Below are 27878 nucleotides of genomic sequence, written 5' to 3'. Positions count from 1 at the left end.
CTGACTAAGAAAGTGTTTTGTTGGTTTTTTTTACTGTGAGTTGACCAAGCACTGGCACAGGTTGCCTGGAGAGGTTGTTGGGTCCCTGTCCTCAGAGATATTCAGAAGTCTAATAGATGTCTGGGCATGGTCCTGGACAACTGACTCCTGCTTGAGTGGAGATTTGAAATAGGTATCTCCAAAGGTTCCTGCCAGCCTCAACCATTCTGTGATTTTGTGGACTGATTCTTCCTGCCTTCAGCCCTGCAGATTTGGGCATGGGCAGTAGAGGAATCAAATATGACTTTTAAAGAACAACATGTGAACTTCTGTCTCTCAGGGGCTGTCCTCTCTAATTCAGATCTTTTTGGGGTGTTCTAGCAAATATTGGAGGTGTTTGCAGGTTTGGCTTCATTCATAAAGAAATCTGCTCCTTGGAGCACTGTTGGCTCTTTTCTAGAATTGGGAAACTATTTTTAAACTATATTCAAGTAAGTAGTAAATTCACAACTTAGAACTGGCCTTTACCCATTGAAGGTTTGGGATCAAGGGCTAGTTAGAAAACTTCTCTGAGCATGACCATCTTGAGTTGAGAGCTCACATAGTACTGACCACAATCTCTTCTGTTCTACCCTTTCTCTGCACAGGACTGAGGAAAAAACAAAACACCATAAGCCCATCCTCTCCAGGTACAAGAAGAACAACATTATTCAAACCTGTATGAGAGAAAAGTACTTCCAAGCATTATCACACAGAGGGGGGAAAAAAACAGTAAAGGATATGGCAAAAAGCCAGCACGTCTCAAAAAGTAACAAATATTCCAGAAGTCAAAATAGATTTTTATGACCTGAAAAACATCTTTCTCTCTTCTGCCTCCTTGCTCCCCTACAGACCCTGTCTGAACGTTCAAAGTAGCAGGTTATGACTTGCTTTGATTTTGCTTGCTTATCATCATGCAGCTCAGATTTTACAGCTATAAAAACTCCACTGAATTATAGCTTTAGGGGTATTGACAGGATGTGCTTCAGTTCTGAGACTCAACTTGGAGGGGGCACTACAGACACAGGAAAGCTCTCCTTGGTAACATAAAAAGCCTCTGTCCAGTGTGCACAATCTTCCTTTGCTACACTTAATGGCCTAAAAAGAGCACAGCACAGTAATACTTCTTGCTTCATCTCCTAATGCACTAGCTGAGGGGAAAAAAAAGAAAAGAGGAAAAAAAGAGAAGAAAGAGCTGAGTTAGGGATGTGGGTTTTTTTTTTCATTGCACAGTATATCATGGTAAGTGTTAGACTTATTTTCTTCAGGTAGGACTAAATTCATTATGTACCAGCTGCTTTTACTCACCTCCTCTGGGTGCCAATTTCTAAAACTGTTTGTACAAACCTTAGCATTCATTCTGCTGGGTGTTTTATATCACATCCTTGGATTTACTGCAGCACCATATTTGCAAAGGTCAACTGAAGGTCTCAAAATCAAGCACAGTGGTTAGGCTGTGGCAGACTGCTCCAGACAGCCTGCAACAGATGGTAAAAATGGACTAGCAGAGGAGTTCAAAGAGTGCAGGCAGCTGGCTCTGCAGAGCTATCTGCTTTGGTTCTACCAGAGAGCATTCAGAGTATAAGGACAAATCACTGCATAAGATACATCCCTTGAATAGCAGCTGGCCCAAAGGACCCAAAGCAATGGTCTCTCAAGTCATCTTAAAGTGTGGATTCAGCATTTCTCTGTTCCCTATACAAGAAGTAGTTTGTTTCCCCCTATCCCATGCTCAGCAACCTTCTTCAAAGAAAGAAAGAAAAATATTTACCTGACATTTTTTGTTGAAAAGATCAGTAAACAAGGCAAAAGATTTCCATTGACAGGGTGTGCTGGTACTGAGTTTCAGCCTTAAGCAAAGCTTAGTTCCTGCAGGATATTTCTTACAGCTCACCTTGTTTTAGTAAATTCGTTTAATCCCTGTCCTCAAGCTGTCCCTATGTCTGTGAACCCAAACTCCCTACAGGTGCTCCACAGGTGCTTTTGTTCTGGTAGGCCCTTGTGAACCTCCCCCTGGGAGCAGATGTGTGCCTGGGGGCATCCCCTTCAGGCTGCTCTTCTGAAGTATTCCCCATGGGAAAGGCTGAAGCAGCTCCTTACCAACAGTTTTTCTTTTGAAAAAATCAAGAGAAACAGTTCAAGGAAATACAGTGAGGTCAAGGAAAGACAGCAGCAATAGCACTCTGTCATAAATAAGCAAGAAGGTAAGGCAGAGAATTCTTCTGCAAAGTAATTTCTCAGGAAGCTGAACAATCTGAAATACATTACTGGGTCTACTACCAACAGGCAAATCGATGATGTAAAACACTTAAATACATAACTGAAATTTCAGCTGCATATAAGCTATCAGAGCAATTATATCCTATGAAATCTGGTGATGGATTTACTGCCTAAGCTCCTGAGATATTCATTGCAAAATACACTACATTGCAAAAAACTGTTTAGCAAAGCCAGGGAAATATTTAAATGTTTTGCAAAAGTTTGATTTAGAAACTCATTGCCCTTGCAACTGATAACAGTCAGTCTTACCTGTCCTCTGATAAGCCATAGCAAAGGGCTAAAAACCAATCCCAAAGCCTTTGTAAAATAAAATAACCTGTATTTAATGATGACGTACATCTTCCCTTCTGCCCTGCTTCAGCTCAACCAGCAGTTAAGTTGGTATAAAATCATGCTATGATAGCTTAAAAAAAAAAAGTATTTGATGCTTCAGTTTCAGGTTTGCACACTATTATTTTTAATGGTTTGCTGAAAATGTACTTGGATTAACTATCTAGCCACCATGGGTTTTGCCTCTCTGCCCTTTTGTGGGCACCTTCTTTTCCCTTCTAACACAGTCTTCCTGAAGTAAGTACAAAGCCAGCATTAGTCAATTAGAGAGGTACTATAAACTGTATCTTCAGCACAAGTTCTAACCTGGGTAAGTTTGCCTAGCTGTGCCTGGGAGGCTCCTGTCATGGTTTAAGTCATAGGCTCCATCTCCACTGAAGTCTGCAAAATCATCAACCTGTCATGACAAGCACATCAATTTCCTTACTGAGCAATTAAATGCAAGAAGAAATAATAATAATAAAAATTCTTTCTTCAGCAACCTTATTTTACCATCCAGGGAAAGTTACTTTAACCTCGTGCTTAGTGAATGCATAGGGTATGCAGCTGTAAACCTTTCACAGAATGATAGGGGTTTTAAAGGACCACTGGAAATAATCTAATCTGCCAGAATAGGTTCACCCAGAGCAGGATATACACCACAGCATCCTTTCATATTCCTAAGGCTTGCATATTTTAGCCTTTTAATCACAAGATGGTTTTGTTAATGTGATCCAAAGTAACCAGTCATCCCAATTTCCTAAATGAAACATATGTCAAAATCTGAATGAAAATGACAGAGAGAAGATAAAGATGAATTAAATTAATATGGGAAGGACTTTCTCCTACAGAATTTGATTCAAGGTCAAAATCTCAAGGGCTTCAGCAATGAACATTCTTTCATACTGTCCCAGCAGATGGGGCTTTGCTCTGGTAAACATATGTCAAGGCTCAATGTGGATCATTGTGGGAAAATGCAGTTACCAACAGAGCTCTGGAGCAAAGAGCTATGTTGGTCAGCACCAGGGTTACCAATAAAATGCTGCTACATGCCTCAATGATCACAGTTAAAACAAGATGCTTTTCATCATTTGTACTTTAGTCATTGAGTCCTGACTATTGCCAATTTTTTTGTTGTCACTGTACCTTTTGCAGATGCTGTTGGACAATCTATGAACAAGAATGGTCAGGCAGGAGGGCAAGGTGCCACTTCCACAGAGAAGTTTTACATCTAGCTACGCTCTGTTCCATGTGAACAGGGCCATAGCTGCATTACCTTGAAACCTTTATCAAAGGGTAACTTCACCTTTGTGCTTCTTTCAGGACACAGGCTGTTGGCTATGATCCAACTTGAGACATCATGATACTTGAGTTCACACACACTACAGAGGTATTAACCCATCATGAGGACCAGTTTGAATTTCATCACTTTAGAGACAGATAGACAAATTTGAAGTTGCTTCTGTGACATCCCAGAGGCACCAGCATTTCAAATACAGTATTTGAATACAAGATTGTCTCACCTGTTATGCATATGCTGGCCAATATTCAAGATGTCGAGTAGTAACAGCAACATGTTCTCATAGGTCCTCCTATTACAAGCTTCTGAATTACTTACTGCTGTCCAGAGAGTGATAAAACCACATTCATGAGTAATACAGAAAATTGAAACAAGACCTTTATTTACATTAGTTTTTCAAGCACTGGGTGTTGCAACATACATAATAAAATTTCATAGTACATTTTTTTAATGGGAAATCAGGTTGAAAGGCTGATCTACGGAATCAATTTGTCAAAACTGGCTAAGCAGAAAATGTGTCAGCTCAATTTTAGAGTTACTCTGTCAATTTTACACCATCTGCTATCGTTCAGAGTATTCTTGATGTCATGGTTATAAAAACAGAGCACTCATGCAGGTTAATTTACAGTGAACTCCCTTAGTAAATTTTACATTCTTCACTTGTTCAGAAGAGCAGGTCAATACTCTCCACATTGTCTCACAAAGCAATTATGGATCCAAACAGGAAAAAAAAACCTAGATCCATCAGGAAATTTTTGACAGAAACAAAACTGGATTTACCAAGACAAGGAGTCAGAACTTCCATGACAAACTGAATTACAATCTCTGTAGAAAACAAGATGTACTGTAAAGATTAATCAAGTCCTTTTATTCCATATTAACATTACGCAGCAACCAATATGAGTGTCTAGATAAACAGAGACTTTGTGTTGTGCTGCAAAGCTGACTTCAGTAATGCACACAAATGATAAATTCATCAACTCCACTCACTGCCAGAAAGAAAAAAAAAAAAACAAACCAACTAAAACAAAACAACAAAACCAAAGGCTTCAGGAGCAAATAACACTGATTCACACTGTGCTGAAGCACTAGTCGACAAAGTCTAACTACAGAGGGGTGGAAAAACAAAATACAATCAAAGCAGCTTTGTTATCTTACTTGTGACACCTTACTTAAATCTCAGGCATTGCTTCTTTATATCAGCATAAATATGTAGCCTTCTACATCTTTTATGATGTGGTTACAGACACAAAAATGTTATAGTAGAAAGCGAGAGCTAGTTCAAGGAATTTCAGACTTTGAAATCAGCAAGATACAAGGCTAAAATTCGTATGTTCCTTTCAAGTTATGAATACTTTCACTAAAACATAAATATTTAAACATATATTAATTTTTTTTCTTCCTGACATTCAAAATTGTAAAGTCAATATGCAGAATTATTGTTAAAAGCACATATTTACAAATATTCTTTTTTTTTTCCCCCATACATAAAGTATTTGGCATAATTATAACAATCTTACTGCATACACAACTGTTTGCTTCTTTTTCACATAATGGTACACTCCTTATTAAAATTTACCAATTATGTACAAAAATACTTGAACATTTATGATAGAAAACCTCTATAACTACCATCAGCAGCCTGTAGCTGCTGAAGATTTAATTGAGAGAATATAAAAAGTGGTCACTTTCTTCCAGTTAAGCTATCAACAAATCAAACACAGCTAAAATCAACATGAGTTCCCAACAAAAGAGGGAGAATATTTTAAACAGCATCATTTAAATTGCAGTTCATACATTTGTTCCCCAAGCACATGTTAAAACAGTCAGTAAAAGAAAGAGGATACAAAAAGTACATACAGAAGGTGCTTTTCTCCCCCCCCCTCCACATTCCTACGGCTTGGCATTAGCTTTCCAAAATACTTCAGATGCCAGTCACTAAAATACAACCTAAGGCAAATACCATTTTCCTACAGTAAAGATGATGGTGATGAACCCAAACTAGAGAGCCAATCCCAAACCTGACTCCACTGTTACATATACATCCAAAGATTGTTCAAAAGCTTTTCTAGTTTTCTTTTTACAGAATTATTGATGAACTTTGCAACTCATTGATTGATAGCTAGTAACATATTAAATCGTTGTTCACTTAGTGTGTTGCCTTGGTACTAGTCAGTAATGATTCTTGTAGACAGGTTAAATTAACAATCCATTTGTACCTATTTCAAACGCAGATTGTATTTCCGGGTGTACTTTCAAAACCAGCAGCGAGCCTCTGGTAGCAAACTGCTGGCTTTTAAATAAAACCAAAACTAAACCCCAACAAAACAAAACAACAGAGCCAACATTAATTGGAAGAATAAAAATAAATTGCACCTCAAAAAGAAAAGGATGTGTCAGGCGTAGTAATACATCAATGGCACAAAATCAAGGTTCACCAGATGCTGAATGAAATGCAGGTATTTTCCCCATCTTAAAAATAACTTAAACCAAGCATGTGTTTCAAAAGTTCCAAACCACATTCTTACAACAGCTCTCTGCAGTATAACTTGCATTACATCTCTGTTTTTTTTTCCACAGACATACGAAATGACCAACCTGTTCACCAGGTAAGAGAAACAACTTTCGGCCTACTTGCAGAAACATCCTAGTCTACAGACTACTTTGTCAGAAAGCGTGCATTTATCTCTAGTAGTAAAGACCCAGTCAGTATATTCTGCATTTTGTAAGAAGCATTTGGCTAAGTGATGAGAGTTGTAGGGTTTTAGATTTCATATTTTAAAAATAAAGTATGAAAAAAAAAACCTTTATCAATATTCATCACTGTAAAATTAAAAAACACCCACCCCACAAACCTTTCTCATTCATACTTCCTGTAATATCCGGCAACCTAAGTTAGTAATTGTGTTTCAAATGTGCAACATAACGTTAAAAAGCATCTCAAATTGACAGCAAAGAAAAGGTGGGTGAGATACTGAAGTGCCTAAGCTAGTTGTCTTTTACCATTTTTGAAAAAATATTATTTCTTAGACGGGAAGGAACTGGTAGCAATTAAATACAAAAGTGGCTTCTCACAGCTGAGAGACTTTGCGGGGCAGAGGCCTGGGCCGGGGAACCTGCTCAGTCCTCCTGCTGCTGTTTTCCAGATTGTTTGGCCGGACAAGCTGCGGCTTGGGTGGCAGCGCTGGTGGGTCCGTGGCGGGTGGGATGGAGAGGCTGTGAGGTAGAGGAACAGGGCGTTTCAAAGTCCGCTCATACACGCTGTAAGGCGGTGGGGTTTTGCTTTCTTTTCTCACAGGCTCCTCAGAAACACTGTAGTTTGGGACAGTCACTGTTGGTTCGCTGCCTTGGCTTTCACAGCCTGACGTCTCTGATGTGCTACATCGGCTGAGCGAAGAGATGCCACTGCTGTAACTCCCTGACAGCACCGGAGAGTTGGATAAGAGCCCCGAGGAATGATACTCCACTGGAGATGGTGTGAATGATTGCACAGACCCCTGCTTGAAACAAAGAGCAGAGCAATTTACCTGGAGTAAATGAGGGAGAGTGTTCCTGTACTCAGACTGAAAACATACTGGGATACAGTATATAGATTCTGAGGCTTCATCACCACAAATAGTTGCATCCCTGTTTAATTAAGATCCAAGAAGAAACCAATAAAAAGCTCATTTCAACAGAATCTAGGTACACCTGAAATGCCAGTAATTCATGTAAGTGGATTAAAGCTGTAGTTATATGCTATATTACTATCATAATATCCTGGGAAAATCTGTAAGTCTTTAAAATGAACTCTTGATTTCCCTGACTTAAAATGAAGCGCATAGGCTTGTGCAGGGCATAACCTAGTGGTGTCCTGCCCCCTAACGCCAAAGCACAGGATTCACACTCTGGCCACTGCTGCTGCTTCAGTCTCTCATGCTTCAAATTAATTTTCCAAAGCTTTTCTTCAGAGTTTTAGTGCAGTGTCATGCAGTGAAAAGTGCATTTACGTTGTGGCATCATTTCTGAGGGTGTCATAACACTAATGCTGTGGAGCTGAAGTGCAGCTAACAGCTATTGCTGGGTGCTGGCACCAGCCCTCTTCAGCTGGCAGCTCTGGTTGCCATTTAGAGACAGCAGCAGGAAGGCAGGAAGTGAGGCATTGCTGGAAAACGCATTTTGAACAGCAGTTGCTCTACCCTTCCTCTCCTGCATCTCCAAGGTGTTCTTAGGATTCATTGTGCCACTTGCACGAAACACAGAAGACCACTGTGGGCCTCAGGGACAGGGCTGCAAATGGGTGCACTAGCCTTGCAGGTCTGTGAGGAAGGATGAGGGACAGGAATCTGAGAGCCTGAGCAACGACGACAATGCTGAAGAATAACAGACAGGAATAGTAAAGCTCTACCTAAAAATATTGATCAGGCCTACCCTAGTGAAGCAATTTCAAAATGTTAAACCATACTTAGCGAGTTGAAAAGTTTTTGTAACATATCTAATTTTGTCTGTAGCCATCTGAGATAATCTAGACTTAGTGGCCTCAAGTACAGGCTGAAAAGGGGATGGAGAAAATGTGTCAAAGAAATTTCTGAACCAAAATTCCTTTTATACTGATTTGCACTCAGCTTGAGGTGCCAGAGTGAGCCAACAAAGGCTGGAAAGGGGAGGAAAACAAGAGCAGCAGGAGTGTAGAGAGCTGGCTGCACTGACTTTATTATGCTGTTGAGATAAGTCTAGTAATCCATCTAGGATGGGATCCACAGCACACTGAAAACAATGGAAAAGAAAAAAACAAACAACCAAAAAAAAAACCACAAAACCCTTCATTTACATCAGTGGCTTTTGTATTAAGATGGCCTTCCCTGACAGCATAAACCAGTTTTGGAACAAAGGCTAAAAAATGAGCCCTGTATATGGCTAGGGAAAAACAGAGCCAGTTTTATTTAAAGCTCAATATGTCTTGAACACATTTCAGACATTATGAGGAGCCTGTTTACCTACATTTTGGATTCCATGCCTCTCAGGAGGCTGCAGCTGCACTCCTACAAATGTCCAGGGTCAAGGTTTTCAAGTAAGTGGTGTAATTAGCTCAAGTTCCAAGAATATTTACTTAGATTAAGTGACTATGCATAAGATTTAGGACCTCTGATTATGCTGTTCAGAACAAGAACAAATAAGAATTAACCAAGCCTGCTTCAATTTAGGAGCTGAGCAAAGGTAAGTGCTTTGATTCCACACAACAGTGCAGACTGTTTGTACTACTAGTGAGCAATGGTTTAGACACCAAAACAGTCAGGAGATTCATGGATGCTCAAAGAAATATCCAGCAGCTCTCAAAAGGACCAACATTCCTCTCCCCAGCAGCAATCCAGGCTTTGGCTGTAAAATGCTTTAATTCTATCCAGGCCTTCAGAAGAAAATGTTAGGACAAGCTTCAAACATCCCTAAGAATCATTCAGGAAGAAAGGAAGAGTTGATCATCCTTTGTACAAGATACTAATGCTCTAAAGAGTCAGGTAGTGCAAAACCTGGGACTGGTGTTCACTTCAGCAGAAGGTATACTCTGATAATAGAACTACAGGACACACTAATGGCCAGCACAATTTCTCTGTGTTGAACCCAGACCACTCACTGTACAGCCACATTTGGAAACCTTACAGGCTCATGGGATTACAAATAGAAGAATGACTGCAGATGTGATTTTGAAGTACTGCATTCCTTCTCAGGAGATGTGTACCTCTGCAGCATTAGTTAGGCATTAGGTAGCTGAGGGATCGCTTTGACAGGGTTGCCTCCCTCTGCCCTCAAACCCAAGTGCCTGAAGCTCCTTTCTGTTTGCTCTCCTTCCAGGTTGCTGACACTCCTATTTCTAACTGCAGTATTACCTTTTCTTCAAGGAACTGCTAAAGTACATCCCTGAAACTAATGTGCAGTCTGTTGGACTGGAATATGCAAGTTGTGTGTCTTTATCCTCCAGGGCTGTGAAAGACACATATTTCCTGGTCAAGGTTTCCAACAAATAGGTACAAACACATTCACTTACTTTGAAGTAGAAATGAAACCTACTCAGTTCAGCCTGGATCCTCATTTTTTCAAAGCTCCTGTTTAATGTGTTTCTTAGTAGCAGGCTTCAAACTATTTCCAGTTCTCTCACACAACCTCCCTGGATCATTTTGCAGAGGAAATGGGATAATAAATGGGATTCCACTCTAACACACTCTCTAATCCAACAGCTCTGGGTGCTGGAAGACTAAGAGGAATGGGCTGTGCAGCTGGTTCTCCCTAGCTGGCATCTCCCCATTTGCAACTATAGGAGGCAAAATTGTGGACTAAGTTGACTTTCAGGCACCTCTTACATTCCTCCTACCTCTTACTTTTACGCATTGATTTCTGACACTCCTTTCCATCCACTGACTCAGGTGAGCTTCATTACCTGTGAGAAGCCTAACACTGAGAGGCTAAAAATTCTGAAGATTAGGTTTCTTGCCTAATTAATAACAATTACAAAGTGGCTGTCATGTTATGACCACTTACTGTTGTGAATTTTTTAATACACATATGATAAGTAAAGGAAAATATAAATTAATCCCAAATAATGTGTATTAAATATATACTGTTTACTCCACAACACATATGACCTGTCCCACAAAAGCAATTTGCTGCAGTAAGACAGTACCTTCATTGGTGATCTGCCAGTAGGAGAAGGGGAAACGGAGGCTATGTGTCTTGCTGGTGATGCTGGAAAGTCAAAAAGATTTCAGTGAACTCTTGGCATTACAGTTTTCAGTAAGAAATCTTTTTTATGTGGATAGGGGACTATTCAATACACAAACATCATCTCTAGGTCCTTGCCCAGTGGCTGCAAATAGTTTTAAAGATGTTATTTTACTTTATTCTCAGGATTGTCTTGCAGTACAGCCAAGGGAGTATAAGACATTTTTGCATCCATGTTCTGTGATTTTGTTTTTTCACTGTAAATTGGTTTATAGAATACAAAATGATAACAGGGTTAAAAAAAAAAGTACAATAACTTCTCCTCTTTCCATTCTTCTTTTAAGAAATATATTATGTATTTGTATGGGAAACAAGGAAAATGACAATACACAGTCCCTTGAGAACAAGTATATTTATAGTATCACTTAGGCAACCTTTCCTTTACATGGAAATTAGTCTTTTGAAAGGGAAATTGATTATAGTAACAGAACTCATGTATTTCCATGATTGCTATGCATTTTCTGGCCAGTAAGATTCTTTGTGGTTAATGATCTTTTCTGATTGCTAACTTCCAATTATCATAAGATCAAAAGACTAAATTTGATTGTCCTCCCCCATACCAGCATGATCTGCCTGAAACTACTTAGTCATTAAGCGAACAGGCAGAATACTGAAAACAAAATGCTACAGAGAACATTAATGAGATGAAAATACCTGCAGAGGCTATTTTACAGCCTTCCATGTAAGTAATAAATAAACCTGCTCAAGAAGTTCAAAATTGATCAGAGTGGAAAGAATCCAAGCCCTAAAGTAATTTTGGTAATTTTTTTAACGGGAACTTAGCCTGAAATGTCCATTAACTCACCAGTCTGTGCAGGTCTTGGTGGTACAGGAGGAGATATAAGCTTTCCACTTTCTGATGTGTTTCTGGCTTCCTTCCCACTGTCCAGGCTCCAGCTGCTTGGAGTGGCATTTACAGCTGGAAGAGCATAAAAAAGCTGGCATAGGCATCAACACTTCTAGCTCTCTGATTTGCCTTTACCCGTGAGGGTAAAAATACAGAGTGAAAACGCTAAACGACTTAACAAGCATGCCTGAAAAGCTCTCATGATTACATCAGCATTTGAAAAGCTCTTATAGAATGGCTGTCAATCTTCTGGTTGCCAATGTATGCATCTTGCCTTCAGGTCAGTTAGAGATTGTATAGCTGTTGGGAACACCAACAGCAGTAGCAGCTGAGATAGCACTCAGGTGCACTGCAAATCCAGCTACAAAGGGAGATAAGCTTGAAGCCTGTTAATATAATCAGTTTATCTTTGCACCAGACTCCCATTTAGAGGTTTCTAGGCAGAGAGGAACAGACTATTCTTAAGCTGTTTCCACTCACTCACTTTATATACGGAAGAGACTAGAGAAGAGAACCTGCCAAATTCCAATCAGTCTCCCTCAGAATGCTTTCTGTGCTAACAGTCTTTTGCTGCTTGTGTAGGCTACAAATTCAGAATTGAAAGAAGGTGGAAAGAAGAGGACAGAATGAAGGGAGTAAAAAACTGGAAGAAATAAAAGTGTCTGGAGTGAAAAAAAAAACAAACAACAAAGAGATAGAAAAAGGCAATTACTTGTGGACTGAGGAAATTTATGTGTATTGTTTGTATCCAAGGTCAAGGATTTCTGCTTGATCATGTGAACTGATTATCTCCTTGAAATGTATAAAATTAGCTGTTGTATTTATTTGTGTTACATTTAAGAAATTCAGTTACATTAATTGGGTGATAGGTTGGACTTGATGATCTCTGAGGTCTTTTCCAACCTTATTGATTCTATGATTCTAATTGAATGATCCCATAGTGCCAGGAACAACTTTGTTAACACCTGGATTATCTCATGTTATACTAATATTGGAAAGAAGTCAGACTTACAAGAAGACAGTGTATTTAACATGGACAGCACAAAAGCTAACTTAAACCCACAATTTCTCACGTATCTTGTAAAAAAGTAGAAGACTGCTTCAAGTCTCCTTGTTGCTAACTGATGGTATCAATTATGGCTATTACAGCAATACCTAGGGCTCTTGGAAGGACTGCAGTACAGTACAGATAATATTTCTTTCATATCTGTAGCAAAATTGGTACAGTGTAACTGCACATTAGCTAACCCCATAAACAGTGCACAGAACAATTATTTTCTAGATGACCATTTTGCTTTTTTAGTGCCAAAATATGCAATACATTGTTTGCTTTCTGTTGTAGACTGTCACCTAGCAGTATCTTTTGCCCTCATCCTAAAAATTCCTTGGCACCAGGCACAGGCACATCAAATGTCAGAAATTCACGAAAAGCCTTTTATAGATTTTTTTCCTTCTTTTAAGTCATCCAAGGAGTCAATTCTTTGGACTGCTCAGGTATCTAGGAGAGAATATTTTATTTTAACAACTATGTAATGTACTTGGCTGCATAGGGCAGTGGTGAATTTTTGCCATTTCCATGGTATTTGATATGTTTTTCAGTCCTCTGAAGAATTCCACACTTGAACATTCATGAAAATGTAGGCACAAAAAATACTTCTAAAACTCAGCTCATATTGATGACAATCCAATTTCTGTCACTTCTGGTTACAGCATGTGCTTAAAATATTCATTTTCAACACACCTGTTCTACTGTATCTTTTATTCAGGGTACCACAAGAGGCAGCACATAATGAAATGCTGAAGCTTATTACAGATGTGGAGCACATAGTGAAACTGCAGGGCAATAACCATACCAACAGTATCAAAGTTTCCCAATGTGCAAAATTCAGAAAGGCTATGTCTTGTCTATGGTAATTCATACTTTTCTTATTTAATCTAAAGTGAAAAAAAAAACCACAAACCACAAATTGACCTTTTCTCTTCCAAAATGTAACCAGAAGCACAGTGACTTATATTTGGTAAAGAGGACTTGCAGGTACCAATCTTTAAGACTTCATCTGTTTAGCTTCTCTCTGCCTCAGCCTCCTGAAGTTCTTCTCCGGGGTTCATCACCATGTCTCTCTTAAGAAGCAGAAAGAACACCTCTCTGCTGCCTGCACACTTTTGGGCCCTTTTAAGTGCAACACTCAGTTCAAACAGACATCATGTTCCCCCTTTCAAGAGTGTTAAAGTAATCTTGTTAGTTACAATGTTTTGAAACTTAAAAATTAGCATTCTACAGTAACATGGCAAATCAATTATATTTTCGTTGCTTCCAAGACTGGTATGATGAAGTATTTTCACTCACCTTTGTCAGGACCAGGCAGATTGGAATCACTTCGTGGCAAAGCACTGTCTCCAATATGATTGAACAGCATTCTCTGTAAATTTGGAACAGCAAGGTTTATGCATAGCTGCTGTTGTATTTCAGTAGCCTTTATGAAAACAAATATCTTTTTGTTATTATCTGGGATGCATTAGGAAGAGTGGCCAGCAGGTCAAGAGAGGTTCTCCACCCCTCTACTCTGCCCTGGTGAGGTTGCAGCTGGAGTATTGCATCCAGTTCTGGGCTCCCCAGTTCAAGAAGGACAGGGAATAGAATAGAATAGAATAAACCAGGTTGGAAGAGACCTTCAAGATCATTGTATCCAACCCATCAACCAAGAGTCCAGAGAGCCACAAATATTTGGGGACAGAAGCATCTCTCTTACAAGGAGAGGCTGAGAGACCTGGGGCCTCTTTAGCCTGGAGAAGAGAAGACTGAAAGGGGATCTTAAATACACATAAATATCTAAAGGGTGGAGGTCATGAAGCTGGGCCTGGGCTCTTTTCAGTGGTGGCCAGTGATAGGAGAAGGAGCAATGGGTACAAACTAGAAGACAGGAGGTTTCACTTGAACTTAAGGAGAAACTTCTTTACTCTGAAGGTGACAGAGTACTGAAACAGGCTACCCAGAGAGATTGTGGAGTCTCCTCTGGAGACTTTCCAAACCCTCTTGGATGCGTTCCTGTGCAACCTGATCTAGGCATACATGCATTAGCAGGGAGATTAGGCTAGATGATCTCCAGAGGTCCCCTCCAATGCCTACCATTCTATGATTCTTTCCCCACCACACAGGTCAATTTTGGAGGCTGAGTGATACACATTGCTGAAGAACATAAACAGTTTAACAAAATTCTGTGCCTAAAAAAAGGAGTGGACTAGTTTTCTGAAAACTGTACACACTAGAGAGGGAGGATTATTACCTACTGAGTTTTGACAGTTTCCAGCTGCCTAAAACCAAAATAAGGCTCATTCCCCAAGCAATATCTTGATAGAGTAATAAACAAGTTCAGGGATAGGTTTGCAATAATTTGATCGCAGAATCAGGATCTGAACAAAGTGTAATGTTTAACAATGTCCAAGTTATGGTTGTTATCTTGGAAGAGCTTTGTGTTTTATTTCCAACCCTGACTCTTCCAACTGCTCTTACTTATTTTGTGGACACAGAGCTGGCCCATTTAAAAAATAAAAGTAAAAAAAAAAATCAGTGCATTTGTGAAACAGTTATTTCTTATATTCACTAGCAAGTCACTAGCTCATCCTGATTGCAGGTGTAAACAGCATGTGGTTAATCCTATGTGCAATTCAGCTGTATTTTCCAAAGCAAATGAGAACAGATAAACTTTATTATTATTTGAAAGTAGTATCAGACAAACAGTGAAACCCAAATCAAATGCTATTCTTGTATCTCCTTCTAGTGCTCATAGAGCACCATGTTGAGAGAGCAAAGCACTTTGCTGTGGTTCCACAAGATGGCAAACACAGCTGCAAAGCAATCATCACTGGTCTCACGTGTAGCTCGATGTTACAAAGTGAAGAACAATACCTGGCCAATTCAATTTGGCTTAAAACATTTAATAGAGAGAATGCTTTGTTTTGTCTATCTATGTTGCACTAGAGTCATACCTCTTTCCCTGGAGTTACTATTAAACTGAGGTGGTCTAACAATATGTGTACTCAGCAAATGTGATCATCTGTTCCTGCTTGGTCTGAATTGAATGTTTAGTGGGTCTGAATTGAATGTGCTTAGCGGGTCTGCAATACACTAAGATCGGGTGAGCAAGTGTTGAAGTCTGTTTTCTTTTGTGAAGATAAAGAGTAAAGTCTAAAACAATAATAAAAATTGGAAGAGGTAAAGAGACAAAAATTGAATGAAATATAGAGAAACAAGGACATAGTGAAATAACTAAATATAAAACCAAGAACAAGAGCACTGACAGGATGCTTAATGAGATGCAAAATAAAAAACTTGCAAGAGTGTGAAACCCAAAGAGCTCCATTCAGAAGAACAATAATGCCAAAACTGAGGAGGCTTGTTGACCCACCAATGACAGCAGGCATTCCCCTTAAGAGTGTTGGAATAGCTAGAGAGACACTGTACAATCACTCAGCCAGAGATGAAAAAGGAAGCACAAATGGATGTTGACTGCAAACAGCTGTACACAGATAACCTTGAGCATCAGTTTCAATGAGAGAAGTGGATGCAGTGCTGCTGTGGTCCTGTTTTATGAAGACCATCAAACTTCATTAAATGAGGTAGCTATGGCCTGAAAGGACTTGTTTTAGACTTGAAGTGCAAGAGTTTGCCTCTGTATCTCATCTTTCCTATTTGAAAAGACTATTATGAAAATTGTATTCATTAAGCTGTAACAAAGGCATTCATAAATAGGTGGTCCCTTACTCATTAGTTTAGTGTGAAGTTCCACCCAGGATTGCTGAAGTTAACATGTGTTAGAATAAAAACAGAAAGGACAAGGAAGAGTTTGAGAATCTAAATTCTAATGAGAGTTGCAGGTATCCCTAAGATATCTCCTTACAAGTGTCCTGAGGATTTATCTTCCCTTTCTTAATTAGAAAGCAGAGAGTCAGATTTTTTTTCCTTTTTTTCTTCACAGTCCATTTTTATTGCTCACCAGGGAAAGAAACTGCACCTTTCCCCAGAAAGATGTATATATCCTCATTTATGGTTACAAGGGCAGAAAGAAACAGACAGATTTTCTTATCTTTGAAACATACTTCACTATATGAGCAAGACAATTATCTACTTACCCTCTCTTGGGACACTGAGGGTAGAGAGAGATTGGGAGATTTTCCTGCCGGGCGAGTCTCAGAGAGAGTGGAGACTGGGCATACGAGCTCCTCAGCCTCCCTTATCGAATCTCGGGTAGGGTGGGGGATAGAAGCCGTGTTCCACTTGGCAAAGCAAGAGTTTGCAGTCTGGGAGCAAAAATGGGATAATTTTTTTCTTTGCGGCAAACTGCAAAACTGAGAACATCTGATCTTTCCCGTGTGTTGGTCTGGCTGCGCTACCACTGAGAAAGCGCCCAGTAAACATATCAGTAAGAAGTTCCTGAGAGCAGCCCAAAGTCTGGCTAAGCCTTTCCAAACCCTCAGGTAACAGCACGAGGACTTAACCAGAGAAGAGATAAAAATTAAATCAGTCAATTCAATAGTGGAAGCCAATTCAATAATGGAAGAAGCAAGGGACAAGAATACAAGTACACAGAAATCAGCAAATAGTTTCTATAGTGCAGGATCCTGGACTACCAAGTCGGTTTTTTGAAGAGCCAACATTTCTGGTAGAAATGAGTTTTGAGAGGAGGGCTTTTCACACTCTACTGGGTTCTTGTCTTTCTCAGCTCCAACAAGAGGCCTGCTGTGTGATGGCACAGATTAAAACAGCAACTGTGTTAAATGAAAGCACTTCAGAAAAGCAGGTCCATTAAGAAGAAAAGATTAATTAAGGACTCAAAGTTGGCCAGCTCACCAAGTTCATTTTACATTTCAGATAACTCAAAAGATACAAATCCCATACAGACCTACACAACAGTGATTTTAAGCAAGAACACAACTCATTTTTTTCTTTGGAGTAACAAAATGTCTATCCTTCTTTTCTGAAACTACATTGAGAAAGTTTGCACATGGAGTGGGTTATAATCTCACAGAAGCTAAGATCAGGTATTTCAGAAGAAATAAAGGTGAGGTCAACATGAACAACTGCTGTGATAACAGTTTTTCCTTCTTTCCCCTTCCTTAGATTAACAAATGCTGCTTTTTAATACAAGCAGGCTGTAATTTGTGTCTTTGCATCTCCCTCGCACTGCAGTGAGTAAATATCAAAACCTAGACCTAAATCTAGGCAAAGCAAGTGGAAATCTGATCAAATACTGTGCATTCTATGGACATCTCTTTAATGTAAAATGTTTTAGAGTATTTTCTTGTAAAAAGAAACAAAACCCTCTTGAAAATTAACAGCTGTGAGCAGACACTGAATCTGCTTGAAGTTCAACAAGCGCCTCTATCATCATGTTCAGGAAGCTTCCTACCTGTGAGGTTTCCAAAGGTGTAGGGTAGATGGCACTGCAGGGCCTCTCTCTAGGGGAAAGGCAAGAGTTTTCTCGGGAATGCTTATGCTTGTCAGATAACAGAGGAGAGGCTGAAATATAAATGTGTCAAGTGATTAAATTCACGCAGTGAAACCCAGACGTTTCAATTCTATGCTCATGACAAAGAAAAAGTTTGTCCCAAGTAATTCATACTCTTTAAAAAAGTGGCCAAAATTGCTATCTGACCAGTGATATGCAGAAGTGCAGCTGCGTAATACATCCAAAATCATTCAATATGGTTTACCACAGGAGACAAGCACTGACCTCTGGCACTGGATGGAGCAGAACTGGTCACATTAGGTGAAGCAGAATGAGTGGAACTCAGGCTTGAGGTAGACGGACTAGGCTGCATATAGAAGACACGTTGCTGTCACTACATCAGACTCATCACAGGTTTGGAAAACCACAAAAAAATGGTAACATTGTTTTTCACTAGAAGAACTTGCAATTTATTAGACTAGTTTCTCAGTGTTTTGAAATAGTGAATCACTATAAAAAGAATTAATGTAACTACACAAAGATGTAGTTATACTATATATTCTATCTATTTATACTGAACAGATAGAAATGTAATTAATTAAAATAATTACATCACAACTATGACAACCAGACAGTAAAGTCTATGTAAGGTCGCAGTATCGCAGAATGCTAGGAGTTGGAAGGGATCTCTGGAGATCATTGAGTGCAAACTCCTGCCGGAGCAGGACCACATAATCTTGTGCAGGTCACACAGTAACACATCCAGATGGGTCTTGAAAGTCTCTGGAGAAGGAGACTCCACAACCTCTCTGTGGAGCCTGTTTCAGTGCTCCATGACCCTTTTACAGTAAAAAAATTCTGCCTCGTGTTGAGGTGGAACTTCCTGTGCTGTACTTTATATCCATGGCCCCTTGTCCTGTCACAGGGCACAAGTGAGAAGAGGCTGTCCCTTCCTTCTTGACACACAGCCCTCATATTTTATAAACATTTAGTAAATGCCCTCTCAGTCTTCTCTTCTCCAGACTAAAAAGCCCCAGGTCTCTCAGCCTTTCCTCATAGGGCATGTGCTCCAGTCCCTTAATCATCCTCATAGCCCTCCTTTAGACTCTCTTAAACTGGGGAATCCAGAACTGGGCTCAATATTCCAAGTGAGATCTCACTAGGGCAGAGTAGAGGGGGAGGTAAACCTCCCTTGATCTGCTGGACACACTCCTCTTGATGCATCCTAGGATACCATTAGCCCTCTTGGCCACAAGGACACATTGCTGACCCACGGATAACTTGTTATCCACCAGGACTCCAAGATCCTTCTCCACAGCAGATCACCTCCCAACCTGTACTGGTGCAATTTATTATTCCTTCCCAGATGCAGGACTCTGCACTTGTTAAACCTCATTAGGTTCCTCTGTGCCCATCTCTCCAGTCTGCCCAAGTCCCACTGAGTGCCTGCACAGCCTTCAGGTGTACCAGCTAAGCCTCCCAGTTTCATATTATCAGGAAATTTGCTGAGCAGACACTCAGTCCCATCATCAGTGTCACTGAGGGAAACGTTGAACAGGACCAATGACCTCCTATCATAGAGCATTTGTGTTTATTACTTTTGCAGTAAATTCATGCTCTAAGTTAGAGAAAAACAATTATATAAACAGATGTGTTCTAAGGTAAGGAAGTTAACAGCCTGTTTAAAGATTTGTTTTTTACAAAGAATTATCAGCAATAACTTTTGAGATTTCTGAATGAAATGACAGAAGCCTTAATTTAATAAGTAGCCTTGTAAGAAAGCCTCCTCTTCAGACGGAAGAATGACAGTAATTTGTACCTGCATGTTAAAAACTTCATCGGAGCTTTCGGATTGCCCAGTGATATTGCTGACTTCAGCAGAAGCTTGGGACGACAGTGATGAGGATGAATACCGATTGACAGCTGGATAACTCAAGGGACTGTTACAAGAATAATCAAATGCAAACTGGTGAACTCTAGTTGCCAACCACACATTTCCATGTAAAACCAGCACACGTTTATTAATCTCTACAGTTTAATTTAGATTCATTAGTTGAGCGAGAGGGGAGGAGAGACAGAATACACATTATCAGCTATTTGTGACTAAAGATACTTCAGGTGGACCATACACGGAAGCAGGCATGCAATAAACATATTTTAAGGGTCATCTTCTGTGAATAACAAAATCTATCAATTTCTAGTGTTTTAACTTACCTGCGTCGTGGTATCACCCTGGCACCATCAGGGCTCATAGAAACAGGCATGGAGTTTCGGCATACACGAGGACTTCCATTTGGGAAATGAATAGGGCTAGCTTGTACACAGGCAGGAAATTCCTATTGAGTTGTTAAAAGAAGATTAATTAAAATGAACATAATATCATTAAGCACTTGGTAAGGTACAGATTGCAATTTGAATGGATATATCTGTATTTTGGATAAGCTTCATCATTAGCATGAAAAATATTTTAAACCTTCCACTGATCATACTTTCCCTTTAGTGCCATGTGACTATTTTTCTCTGCACATTGTATCAAAGGTCTTAACAGCCTTCAATTTGCAGTACTGCAAGAATGCAACAAGATGTAATGTGGACAAACGACCAAAAGATGTCGCTATTTGTTGCTCAAGAAAAATAAGCCTGGCTTCAACTAAAAGCTTCCTGGTTTATCCATGCACCTGCTGATGTACCTGTATGCCCAAGCTTGACTTCATCACAAAGAACTGATCCACCAGCTTTTTGTGCAACGGCCTCATGTCCTGCGGCACCACCTTCTCATGAACTGCCAAGCCAAATTCTAGAATCTGGGCCTGCAGAAGACACAGGAGGAAAGAGGAGAAAAATGTTTTTTTTTTTTGTTCTGTTTTCATTTATCATCAATTAGGATACTATTAAAAAATAACCTAACAAAATGCACATTTTATTAAAAGCATGTATCTCAACTGCTGACAGACTTGTAACCAAATCAAAACCAGTAACACACAAGAAGATTATACCTCTTCAGATTTTAGAATAGAAGAATAGAATAGAATAGAATAGAATAGAATAGAATAGAATAGAATAGAATAGAATAGAATAGAATAGAATAGAATAGAATAGAATAGAATAGAATAGACCAGGTTGGAAGAGACCTTCAAGATCATTGCGTCCAACCTATCATCCAACACCACCTAATCAACTAAACCATGTAACCAAGCACCCTGTCAAGTCTCCTCCTGAACACCTCCAGTGACGGCGACTCCACCACCTCCCCGAGCAGCCCATTCCAATGGGCAATCAGTCTCTCTGTGTAAAACTTCCTCCTGACCTCCAGCCTGAACTTCCCCTGGCGCAGCCTGAGACTGTGTCCTCTTGTTCTGGTGCTGGCTGCCTGGGAGAAGAGACCAACCTCTGCCTGCTTACAACCCCCCTTCAGGTAGTTGTAGAGAGCAATAAGGTCACATAAGGTTACTGTTCAGCTTTCCCAAAGTTTTGGCATATGCACATTCAATTCGAATATAAACACCACTATGGATAACGTAATGAAAAATTGGGCTAAATGGCTACTTTTCAAAGGAACAGTTCTAAGCTCTAATCTAATAGGATACATTTTCTCCAAGAATAGTTAGAAAAACAACAGCAATGGCCATATTCACCTGAGACCCTGTAATATATTTCTATGAAGTCCAAGGTTCTGTATCTTATTCCAAATCCCAAAAGACCTCGGTAAGTGGTGGCTTTATGTAGATTTTTGATGAAAGGCACAAGAGGCTTCAGAATAACACTGCTAAAACTCTGATCTTGCTCAGATTCGGTCACAGGCGTTTAAAATTCTGAATCGGTTACATGAGAATTCAGAAAAATTAAAAACAAAATACCTACACTATGCTGTAATATCTTTGGATAAGAGCTGCTAGCTGATGTGGGCACACAGCTGAGCATCATCACTGACTCAAGGTCAGGACTGCAGCACACCCATTAGTGCATACAGCCATCCCAGCCCTTCTGAGTGCTTTGTGTTCTCTTGTCAAATCATCTGTGGGTGCCAGACAGAGGTTAACTGCTATCACCTGGAATTCATTCTTTTGTAACAGGAAGTTATTAACTCCAGTTTTAAATTGTAAAGGTTAATGAGATTAATTATGGCTTGAAAAGACAAAACTGCAATGTAAATTACTATATATATGATCTGGATGAAACTAAAGTCGCTGCCCATGGCAGGGGGGTTGGAACTACATGATCCTTGTGGTCCCTTCCAACCCTGACTGATACTATGATACTATCTGGATGTGAGGAGGAGTTTCTTCACCATGAGAGTGGTGAAGCTCTGGAATGGGTTGTCCAGGGAGGTGGTTGAGGCCCCATCCCTGAAGGTATCACAGTATCACAGTATCACTTAGGTTGGAAAGGACCTCGAGGATCATCGAGTCCAACCTGACACCGCAGACCCCATGACTAGACCATGGCACCAAGTGCCACGTCCAATCTCCCCTTGAACGCCTCCAGGGTCGATGACTCAACCACCTCCCCGGGCAACCCATTCCAATGCCGAATGACTCGCTCGGTGAAGAACTTCCTCCTCACCTCGAGTCTGAACCTCCCCTGGCGCAGCTTGAGACTGTGTCCCCTTGTTCTGGTGCTGGTTGCCTGGGAGAAGAGGCCAACTCCCTCCTGGCTACAACCACCCTTCAGGTAGTTGTAGAGGGCAATAAGGTCACCCCTGAGCCTCCTCTTCTCCAGGCTAAACAATCCCAGCTCCCTCAGCCTCTCCTCATAGGGCTTGTGTTCAAGGCCTCTCACCAGCCTTGTTGCCCTTCTCTGGACACGCTCAAGTGTCTCAATGTCCTTCTTAAACTGAGGAGCCCAGAACTGGACACAGTACTCAAGGTGCGGCCTAACCAGAGCAGAGTACAGGGGCACTATGACCTCCCTGCTCCTGCTGGCCACACTATTCCTAATGCAGGCCAGAATGCTATTGGCCCTCCTGGCCACCTGAGCACACTGCTGGCTCATATTCAGGTGGCTGTCGATCAGCACACCCAGGTCCCTCTCTGTCTGGGAGCTCTCCAGCCACTCCGACCCCAGCCTATAGCTCTGCATGGGATTGCCATAGCCAAAGTGCAGCACTCGGCACTTGGACTTGTTGAAAGCCATCCCATTGGACTCTGCCCATCTTTCCAGTCGGTCGAGGTCCCTCTGCAGAGCCTTTCTACCCTCTAATTGACTAACATCTGCCCCTAACTTTGTGTCATCTGCAAACTTGCTGATGACTGACTCTACCCCTTCATCCAGATCATCAACGAATATGTTGAAGAGGACAGGGCCCAGCACTGATCCCTGGGGGACACCACTGGTGACTGGCCTCCAGCTGGATGCGGCACCGTTCACGACCACTCTCTGGGCCCGGCCCTCCAGCCAGTTCCTAACCCAGCACAGAGTGTAGTGGTCCAATCCACAGGCTGACAGCTTAGTCAGCAGTTTGCTGTGGGGGACGGTGTCAAAGGCCTTGCTGAAGTCTAGGTAGACCACATCCACAGGCCTCCCCACATCCACCAGGCGGGTCACCTGATCATAGAAAGAGATCAGGTTGGAGAGGCAGGATCTGCCCTTCCTGAATCCATGTTGGCTGGACCTGAGCCCTTGGCCATCCTTCAGGTGCGCAGTTATTGCTGCCAGGATAATCTGCTCCATCACTTTCCCTGGCACTGAGGTCAGGCTGACTGGCCTGTAGTTTCCAGGTTCCTCCATCCGACCCTTCTTGTGGATGGGGACCACGTTGGCGTGGTGTTTAAGGTGTTTTAGGTGTTTAAGACCAGGCTGGATGAGGCTGTGGCCAGACTGATCTAGTGTGGGGCGTCCCTGCCCATGGCAGGGGGGTTGGAACTAGATGATCCTTGTGGTCCCTTCCAACCCTGACTGATACTATGATACTGATACTATAAAATGAGTTCAGTGAATATGTTCTGACTTATACTGTCTGAGGAAATATTCTTCAGCTGATCTGACCAAAAGATATCACAATGATGAAAAAGAAAAAATATATATAGACTTTCCATCTTGCCAAATTTCAATACTCTGACTTCTTTATATCAAGCTGGCAACAAAGCTTGAAATTTCAATGAGCCTTATAGAACATAGATAGGCAAATGCCAGTTAAAAAAACATTTTCCCCAGCATTTACACTTTTTAAAAGCATTTCAGCATTTACACTTCATATTTGAGGCTGGTAGGTCATTCTCTCATAAATAAATGAATAATAATTAAAAAAAGCATACAATTATGCCTATATAATCACATAGTGTTTATTTACTTTGGCAATTATTTTTAGATACCTTCTATTGTACTAGGAGTTTTCAGGGTGGGTTTTTTTGTTGTTTGTTTTGTTGTTGTTTTATGATAAACCTTATAGTGAATGTGGGGCTTTTTGTAGCATTGGTAAAATATGTCACACAAATATTTGCTGAAACCATCAAAAGTTTCAGTGATTTAATATCTGGTCGATGGCAGGATGAACATGAGCCTGCAGTGTGCCCAGGTGGCCAGGAGGGCCAATGGCATCCTGGCCTGCATCAGGAACAGTGCGGCCAGCAGGAGCAGGGAGGTCATTCTGCCCCTGTACACTGCACTGGTTAGGCCACACCTCAAGTACTGTATCCAGTTCTGGGCCCCTCAGTTTAGGAAGGATGTTGACTTGCTGGAACGAGTCCAGAGAAGGGCAATGAAGTTGGTGAGGGGTTTGGAACACACACCCTACCCTATGAGGAAAGACTGAGGGAGCTGGGGTTGCTTAGCCTGGAGAAGAGGAGACTCAGGGGTGACCTAATCGCTCTCTAAACTACCTGAAGGGAGGTTGTAGACAGGCGGATGATGGTCTCTTCTCCCAGGCACCCAGTACCAGAACAAGAGGACACAGTCTCAGGCTGCACCAGGGGAGGTTTAGGTTGGATGTTAAGAAGAAGTTCTATACAGAAAGAGTGATTGCCCATTGGAATGGGCTGCCTGGGGAGGTGGTGGAGTCGCCGTCATTGGAGGTGTTCAGGAGGAGACTTGATGGGGTGCTTGGTGCCATGGGTTAGTTGTTCGGGTGGGTTGGATTGGTTGATGGGTTGGATGTGATGATCTTGAAGGTCTCTTCCAACCTGGTTTGGTTTATTCTAAATAAATGGTTTATTCTAAATAAATGGTTTATTCTAAATAAATGGTTTATCTGTTCTCTATTAGTGGCAAAAGATGTTGTGCAAGTATATGCATACGAGCATGACAGATAAAAACTTGCTTCTCATTCAACCTTTAATTTAGAACAATACTGAAGTGGTTAAGATGATGATGAAAAGAACTAAGAAAGAAAATATTAGCACAACCCATAAACCTGCTTGTATAGGATGTTACTGCCTGCTTGGATTCTAATTCAGGAAATACTGAGGACCACTGGGCAATTATTAACCTCTGAAATGTTATCTTTTATTTTGGCACACTTTTAGCTAGAACAGCTGAGCAGGTGACCTAATGAGTCTTTTCCCCACTTTACCTGCTCAAGCATCAGCTCTCTCAAACGCGCAATCTTCTCTCCATCCTCTGGATGGTTCAAGATGTATTCTTTGACAAAAAATGCCTAAGCAAATGAAAATCACAAGTGAGTAAAAACACATCACATTTTCCTTCTTTAAATAGTTAATTATTTGCATGCATATTGGTACGGACTACCACCAAATAAAATGTAGCCACTTGAATGGAATTTGCCAGTTGTTCAGTATCCAGGACAGATCCTGGAGACCTGCAAATCACAGCTGAAACCAAACAGGTCACCTTAACTAAATATCTCTTTCCCATTAATTGTGACATAGTTATATGTTCCTCTCTTTTCATACTAGGAGCTTCATTGATTCTTAAATACAAAGATATCTTAAGAACAGTGTGGAAATGTATGTGATATTCTTATTCACTTTTGAAAGAACTCACACTGATGTCAAAAAGCCATGCTTCAGAAATATCTCACCAACATGCAGGTGTCATACATGACCTTCCACCCCATCTTAAATGCTCAAATTGTACTAGCTATAGTATCCCAGAATCGTTTTACCCACCAGCAATGGCCTACACATAGCACTTGCCCATTTGTTCAAGACATCTTTCTTAACATGAAATCTATCCTACTCTTCAAGGGTATTATACTGGGTTTACAACATCACATTTTGTAAAGAAAATATGCAGATGCTCATCTAGAAATTTCTAGACCTTCTCAAAAACACATTTGTCACAAAAGATGTCTGTATGCATACCCATACATACACACTGTTTTCTATCAATAGCACTAAGAGGATAATAGTGGCTGCTCTGTGCTGTGCTTTCCTTTTGCACTTGTCTTAGCATTTCCCTCATATACTTCTTACAAGGTTCTCCATCCAGCATTAGCTGTTAAAATCTTTACTATGCAGAATCATTTTTAAATATGGGGAGCTCTGGAGCTGGAGATAAATATACCAGTTCCTCTGATTAAATTCCAAAATTTCATGTTTTGACAACCCATAACAAGGAGGCACTGAGACTTATCTAGAAAATGCTGGTACTTTAATGAAGAGCTTTTATTTCAGACAATCCTTTCAGTGCAGATAAGTAGAACTGTAAAAATGCCTGTTTAAATTGTTCAAAGGAGCCCTCTGATACTTGCTAAAATCCCAACCCCCAGACTTCTGCCAGATGATTCCCCCTTCCCCGGCTACAAGCTCAGTATCTAGTGTCCCAGAGTTTTTGGGCTAAGATTTACACAGATCTGTAATATGAGTCAGAGCTGTAATAATCTAACTTCAAACAAAATCATCACTTAGAAATTAATCAGATTTTTACTAAATCCAGTAATATTTTTTGGAACTGTTCGTTTCTAATAATTACTCAGGAAAGCACCTCAACTCTTCTAGCACACATAAAGTTAAAAGAAATGCAAGTTACAGTACAAATTGAAGTTTGAGAGGTTGTTAGTGGGCACAAAACACACTCTTCATTTTTTTGCCCACAGTGGTTAGGAAAATGTCAAACAATCAGTAAAGTCTACAGCCATTTTTCAGAAGGGAGGGAGAAGGGAAGGGAAGGGAAGGGAAGGGAAGGGAAGGGAAGGGAAGGGAAGGGAAGGGAAGGGAAGGGAAGGGAAGGGAAGGGAAGGGAAGGGAAGGGAAGGGAAGGGAAGGGGAAGGGGAAGGGGAAGGGGAAGGGGAAGGGGAAGGGGAAGGGGAAGGGGAAGGGGAAGGGGAAGGGGAAGGGGAAGGGGAAGGGGAAGGGGAAGGGGAAGGGGAAGGGGAAGGGGAAGGGGAAGGGGAAGGGGAAGGGGAAGGGGAAGGGGAAGGGGAAGGGGAAGGGGAAGGGGAAGGGGAAGGGGAAGGGGAAGGGGAAGGGGAAGGGGAAGGGGAAGGGGAAGGGGAAGGGGAAGAAGGGGAGTAAGGGGAAGGGAGGTAGGGAAGAAAAGGAAGGGAAGGAAGGAGAGGAAAGGAAGGAAAGAGAGGAAGGGAGGGAAGGAGAGGAAGGGAGGGAAGGAGAAGAAGGGAGGGAAGGAGAAGAAGGGAGGGAAGGAGAGGAAGGGAGGGAAGGAGAGGAAGGGAGGGAAGGAAAGGAAGGACGGAAAAGAGGGAGTGAGGCAGTAGCTGGCCAAAGGATGCTATTTCCTGGGTCTTAAAGCTTGAAGGTTGCCTGAAGAGGAGGATGTCAATAAAGACATGAGCATGCTTGCCTCAGGACCACAGGCTCCAAAACTGAGTTTTGAACTTTGAATAGGGTAGAAGGCAAAACCAAGTGTAACAGATAATCAGAGAAAAGCATTTACAGAAGAGAGGAAAAGGAGGAAGATGGAAGACAAGAAGCAGCAAAACAGCAGGAAGACATAAAGACTGACAAAGGGACATGCCAAGAAAAAGGGGCAAAACCTCCTATTTTAGATGTATATAGCAAGAAAGGGACA

At 41.0% G+C, this 27878-nt stretch overlaps 1 protein-coding gene across 7 annotated transcripts in view; it reads right to left on the bottom strand.

Annotated features, from left to right (window-relative positions):
• Positions 1 to 4263: 4263 nt before the first annotated feature.
• The window catches only part of DOCK4 (dedicator of cytokinesis 4), a 257655-nt gene continuing 234040 nt past the window's right edge, over positions 4264 to 27878 (bottom strand). For 2 of the 7 annotated variants that reach the window (XM_068169979.1, XM_068169986.1), the window contains 11 exons: positions 25461 to 25544; positions 20644 to 20763; positions 20168 to 20289; positions 19773 to 19893; positions 18239 to 18320; positions 17915 to 18024; positions 16638 to 16805; positions 13855 to 13927; positions 11466 to 11579; positions 10563 to 10624; positions 4264 to 7407 (listed from right to left, as the gene is read on the bottom strand). In XM_068169979.1, the coding sequence (XP_068026080.1) occupies positions 6979 to 7407; positions 10563 to 10624; positions 11466 to 11579; positions 13855 to 13927; positions 16638 to 16805; positions 17915 to 18024; positions 18239 to 18320; positions 19773 to 19893; positions 20168 to 20289; positions 20644 to 20763; positions 25461 to 25544 (1485 nt within the window). In that variant the 3' untranslated portion in view covers positions 4264 to 6978. The remainder of the gene's footprint in view (positions 7408 to 10562; positions 10625 to 11465; positions 11580 to 13854; positions 13928 to 16637; positions 16806 to 17914; positions 18025 to 18238; positions 18321 to 19772; positions 19894 to 20167; positions 20290 to 20643; positions 20764 to 25460; positions 25545 to 27878) is intronic. The other 5 variants (XM_068169991.1, XM_068169992.1, XM_068169983.1 and 2 more) reach the window with 4 other exon arrangements.

Source organism: Melanerpes formicivorus, unplaced genomic scaffold (assembly GCF_026170545.1).
Source record: "Melanerpes formicivorus ecotype bairdi unplaced genomic scaffold, bMelFor1.0.p_v2 SCAF_3, whole genome shotgun sequence".
Classification (NCBI taxonomy): domain Eukaryota; kingdom Metazoa; phylum Chordata; class Aves; order Piciformes; family Picidae; genus Melanerpes; species Melanerpes formicivorus.
The sequence above is the reverse complement of the archived record's forward strand: the minus strand, read 5'-3'. Positions and strand labels throughout refer to the sequence as shown.